Below are 6,059 nucleotides of genomic sequence, written 5' to 3' on the forward strand. Positions count from 1 at the left end.
TGTAGCATTAGTTATGATAATTTAGTAACGCAAAAATCTACCATCAGTAATGAGCTTTAGAGCCATCGCTAACGTGGGTTTCTTACATAGTGATGCAAGCTCTACAAGGTGCTGTTGCTACCATTTTAAAGCATCCCATGACTACATGTTAATAACATACTTTACCATATACCATAAAAATATTAGTTACAATAAGCACATACGCATGTGGAAGAGTCCGAATGCACCGGTTGAGGACTAAACACATTGAATTACTAGAACCAAATGTATGTCCAGAACAAAGACAGGGGTCAAGGTTTGGGTAACCGCATTAAAAACATTGGATTTTACTGTACATGAACACTTAGTTACCATTATCATGCCTTGAGCACCTAGTTACAACAAACATTAATTTAGCCACTTTAGAGCTTCCAGAATCGCTATAAATAATATACCTACGCCGTACCATGAAAACATCAAAAGAGAGACGGATACATGGACCACCATCAAGCGAGTAGTGACAGCACGCACAAGAATACCCAGAACCTGTTAGCTTGTCTGTAGTGATCTGTTTTCTTCCCCATAAAATCCATGAGTATTGCCACAAATAATGAAAGAGGCTGAGCAAGCTAGCAAGGAGGTAGAGCAAACGTGATACACGGCCTGCCAAGATTGCCCTGGATACGCCAATAAGAGCGACAGATACATGGATCACACCAATATGGTGAAACGTATATTCATCACACAAGCAAAGCTGGTCAGTTTATCCATGGTCAAATTGTGGTCTTTGTTTTCACTTGAGAGCTAATTGAGGCACTATAATATGGGCAGGCCTATCTTCAACAGACATGACAGCTACAGGGAACTTGACATAATTTGCTGGGCCGCCTGTGCACAATTATTTGTTTTATTGTCCTTGCATAGAATGCTAAAATACTCTTTACAAAATGTTGGATCTAATATTTGAAATATAGAGTAGTAATCATATATTGATCAACAACTTGAAATTATCTGTACATTCTCGGTGAAGCTGTTGAACTAATTTTTGCAAATTATTAATTCATCTCATTACGTAAAGAAAAAAGTAAGTGGATAAGATATTTCGTGGACCACATCACTGCAAACATGTCATGGAGAGACAGACCAAGGAGGCAGGACGTGATACACGACTTACCCTAGGTTGCCGTGGAACCGCCAAGAAGAGATACAGATACATGGACCACACCATCTTGGGAGTAGTGACAGCATATATGCAGAAGAATACCCCGTGCCTATTTGCATGCATGTCTCAAGTGATCTGTTTTCTTCAGAAAATACATGAGCATTGCCAGAAAGAATGGCAAGAGACAAACATGTCGTAGAGACTTGCATGTCTTGCCTTGGATACGCCAAGAAGAGGGACACATACATGGATAACACAAATCTAGTGACACGTATATTCATCACAAAGGCAAATCTGATAATTTTATCCATGGAGCAGACCAAGGAGAAATTGATGACGGACATGTGATCTCTGTATTCAGTTGAAAGCTAATTGAGCTAGACTAATATGAGCAGGACTATATTCAAGAGACTTGTTGAGAGCTACAGGGAACTTGTAATAATTTGCTGGGCGGCCTGCGCACAATGATTTGTTATACATAGTTGAAATATTTCAAGAATTTATCAACCTCGTACTCTGAAACCCTTGGTGCAATGTACTCTGCTTTCCGAGGTAGACTGTTCACGTAAAATGAGGTCATGCGTAAGACGGAATCGGATTGGATTCGCAGGGAATCAGATTTGGATAGCACCTTTTAGCCGGTTTTTAGTCAAATGCAAATTCGGATCCAGATGTGGTTGAATGCGAGTTCAAAATTCTACTTGGATATCCATTTAATTTAGGTGATAGCAATTAGCACAAAATGTTGGAAGAACAAAATCATAGTTAGACATACAATTACATGTATTGTTAAAGTATAATACAATACACCAAGATTATTCCTTCAAAATATTTCTTAAAAATATTATAATAAATGAATAAATATAATTGTGGCCACCAACAAATAGTCGGTGGTCACTAAGTTGGAGCCATTTCTGGTTACTAATGCGGCCTGCTCCTCGACCAGCGACGACAGCTGAGCTTGTTCCTTCTGACACCAAATCATCAGAGTCTTCCCTCCACTACTATAGAATGCACCTTTAGCACCAATTGGGAAATCCCCTTCAGTATCGGATGCTGCAACCTGTGCTATGAAAATGGAGACTAAAAGCCTCGGTCTTGGGTACCGGTTGCATGACGCATTACTAAAGGAGGCAAAAGAGAAATGTAACAAAAAAATATTTTGAATTCCAAGAATGTTTCACTATTCAAGATGACTAGCTGAGAGTCATCAGACAAGATACTAGGAATGTGGGTGCTTGAATGCATTTGTACAGAGGTCATACTATTTACAAACTCTTCTGTGTTTCCATATGACTACCTACTTCAATGTCACGCGAGCCATTCAGGACACATGGCACACAAGCTTGCATGTCGAATCCATGATTAATTATTTCCACTTGTGATCTCTTACCAGTATTTGTCCAGACTAGAAACGTGCAACACATTTTTTGGATATGGACACGCATATATTTGGACTAGTATACAGGTCACCTTTGGATGAGTACAAGGATGACCGGGAGGGACTAATGGATACAAGGAAGGGACCATCAGGATTAATAGTGACATATGCCACATGACAATCTTCATTGTCATGCAATCCCTATCAACAATCATGGAATCCCTAGTGTACTAATCCCTGGAGGGTTGTGTGGAAATTTATTTTACCTTGCGGTGAAAATCTCATGAGCAGTCATTAGTTAAGCTGACTAGCTGAGATATAATAGACAAGCTAGTAAGATTGGGAGCATCAATGCATCCATACAGGGTCACAATATCCTTTCCATTCACTTTTATATATAACCCTACGAATACAAGTCCAACGAAACGCGGGCCTTTCGATCAAGATAAATTAAATGGCCCACTTGTATTTCTAATCCAGGATTAATTATGCCCTCTGTTCATCTCTTGCAAGCACGTGCAACGCATTTTCACGATATGGACATGCATGGAGGTTATTATACTGTTTGGACAAACTCTGATGTGCCATGACCTAAATGCTTAGGACCTGTTTGGTTTGAGTTGCTTATTATAAGCAACTTAAAGTTGCTTAAAGTTGCTTATTTGAAGTTGCTTATTTTTAGTCTAAACTGTTTGGATACCCTTGCTTATGAGCATTGAATGAGATGGACATTGTCATATTTGCCCCTTGTGTAGCTACCCCTCAAATTTGCCTCCCCACCCTTCTTCTTCCTGCACACGCCCGATCCCGGGGGCCGACGGCGGGCAGGGAGCAGCAACAGCTGGCTGGGGCGGCGGTGGGGCGGGAGCGGCGGCGCACACCAGCATGCGCTCGCACGCCAGGTGCTGGAGCGCGGCGAGGCAGTCGTCGTAGACCACCGGGAGCGGGTGCTCGGGCGCGAGGCGGTACTCGACGGAGACACCGAGCGTTGGGCACGTGGCGGCGAGCGCGTTGAGGAAGCGATGGTAGTGCGGCGACGTCGCGGACTCCGCCACGAAGCCACCGCCGTGGACGTACACCACCACGGGCAGCTTCGTCTTGCCGTCGGCGGCCACGGCCGCGGCCTAGGGTGGCAGGTAGAGGCGGATGGAGCAGGAGCCGAGGTCGACGTCCCCGGAGTCGACGCCTGTGGCGGCGTCCAGGCCGGGCCCGACCGGCGGCGGCACGAGCGACGCAGCCGCTCTTGTAAATCCAGCAGGTCTGCGCGGAGGCGGGCGGCGGGCGGGAGCGGCGGCGGGTGGTGCGGAGGCCGGCGGCGGCGGGTGGCGCGGAGGAAGGGGAGCTGGTGAGTGGTGACAGGGGAGGGGGGAGAGAGAGAGGGGGGTAGGGTGCATTGAATGAGGGCAGGAGGTGTAAAGTGCACCTTTTAGTCCCCATAAGCAACCATAAGCAGCCCAAGAGTTGCTTATTTACTTATAATAAGCAACCCCATAAGCAAGAGTGATTGGTTTCATAAGCAACTTATTTGCTTATTTTAAGTTGCTTATGCATAAGCATGTGAAACCAAACAGGCCCTTAACCTATGGTTGTGGCACACAACCATACAGTAGATAGTATTTAATAATGCTATTCGTTTGGTATGTGCAGAAGGGCACGCATGAAATGTCTGGCCCACGGTAAACAAGTACGGACGCTGCAAATAATCTACTCTGCTCGTCCAGTCCCTAGCCTATAAATAGATGCCATGCTAGCTCTTGTTGTGCTCACAATTAATCCGATTACACACGAGCTTCTCTCCCTGGCCAAGACACAATCATAGTATGATGAAGAACATGGCACTAGCCGGCAATGGTATGAAGAAGTTAATCCTCGCTGTTCTCTTACTGTGTCTAGTTATAGGGCAGATACAAGTGGAAGCTAAGAGCTGCTGCCCATCCACCACTGCAAGAAATATCTACAATACCTGCCGTATCACGGGTACATCCCGTCCAACGTGTGCAAAACTGTCAGGCTGCAAAATTATCAGCGGGGACAAATGCAAGCCCCCTAACGACCACCTCACCCTTGACCCGGACACTGGTAAATAATAAATTTATCTCACTTGATTTCTTTGTGTTTTGAGTCGTTAATGTATTTTCCATCTGATGAAACGTATTGGTTTTGCATTGAAGAGGAAGTTAATGTGCTTAACTTCTGCAAGTTGGGGTGTGCGTCGTCTGTGTGCAACAACATCAACGCTGGTAAGCACCTTTTGCTCAGACAGAGAAAACAATAATCATTAATTAGCGGCAGCTAGAATCCTATAATCTAATATATATATATATAATTTTATCAGCTCTGGGAAATGAAGAGGCGAACGATGCCGTTGAGAGTTGCGACCAAGCCTGCTCTAGCTTCTGCAACGTGCACGTTGGCGCTGCCACCGTGGTTGCTTAAGCAAATGCATCCAACTGGATCGTCCTTGTGCTGAATAATTGGATATCGTATCCACTTAAAGCTGCCTTGTGTAGTACGTCTTTGTTTGTGTCTCTCTTTATATTCCAATAAGGTCGGTGATCTTGATGCCACACACTCAGACGTGTGTTCATCTCCAGATACTACTCCATGCTACCTACCCTTTGTGTTTTGTTCAATAACTGGGTATCATATTCCGGCCAGTGTGCCATCTGTTTTGTGTTTATTTCCTTCTAGTTCCAAAGGGGTCATCATGATGTTACCTTCTTTCGATATGGTGCTTTGCATGACTACTGTTGTATGGTACCATCTTGTTGGCCAATAAATACATCTTATCCTATGACCCTTTGCTATGACCCTTTGCAAATAAGTACAAGATTGTTAAATACTCGGTATAAATTGACTACTGTTGTGAGTTCCCTTTCAGCTTATTGTAGGCATACATTATTGCTAGCACGGTGAAGACAACCAACACGAATGATCAAGTAAACGTACCGGTACTTTTGTATACCAACACCCTTGCTTAAATGTACCGGTGTTACTCCCCATTGGCACATATATTCTTTTATGCTAGCCGGCTTGAAAATTAACCGATTAAAATAATTATTTCAAGATAGAAATAACTTATCGGCTTCTCGAAGCATGTGTAATGTGAATTCAAGGACTCGATGGAAGTTGAATCGCTTCATCTAGATTGCTTTCAGGATTTTGGGTAACTAAATTTAACATTTGCACATACAAATGTTAATGTACAAATGTTAAATCTAGTTACCCAAGCAGAATATGAAGATACTCTATAGTATATATATACTATATAAATCTAGTTAACATTTAGTCTAAATGTTAAATCTAGTTACCTAAAATCCTGAAAGCAAAATGTATAAATATATATCTTTTAAGGAATCCCAAAGCAAGAGTTCAGTGGCATTCTATAGTCCCATGCTGCTAGTTTGAGTTGGTCGAAGCCAACTTAAATAGGAGAGCTCTCTCACTTCTCTAAATACGTAACTGAAGGAGAGAAGGGGGCTTGGGTTATACAACGCACGCACGCACGCATATTTGCGTTCTTTTCGCGTAACCAAC

The 6,059-nt window shown here is 43.3% G+C and overlaps 1 protein-coding gene and 1 pseudogene across 1 annotated transcript; one reads left to right on the forward strand and one right to left on the reverse strand.

The window, feature by feature from the left end:
- Positions 1 to 3,277: 3,277 nt before the first annotated feature.
- Positions 3,278 to 4,268, reverse strand: LOC105913648 (annotated as a pseudogene).
- Positions 4,161 to 5,329, forward strand: LOC101765832 (thionin). Its single transcript, XM_004987279.2, has 3 exons — positions 4,161 to 4,601; positions 4,694 to 4,762; positions 4,858 to 5,329. The coding sequence occupies exons 1-3, from the start codon at positions 4,343 to 4,345 to the stop codon at positions 4,956 to 4,958; spliced, it is 429 nt and encodes a 142-aa protein (XP_004987336.1). The 5' UTR covers positions 4,161 to 4,342; the 3' UTR covers positions 4,959 to 5,329.
- Positions 5,330 to 6,059: the final 730 nt, after the last annotated feature.

The sequence above is a fragment of the Setaria italica genome, unplaced genomic scaffold (genome assembly GCF_000263155.2).
Source record: "Setaria italica strain Yugu1 unplaced genomic scaffold, Setaria_italica_v2.0 scaffold_16, whole genome shotgun sequence".
Classification (NCBI taxonomy): Eukaryota; Viridiplantae; Streptophyta; class Magnoliopsida; order Poales; family Poaceae; genus Setaria; species Setaria italica.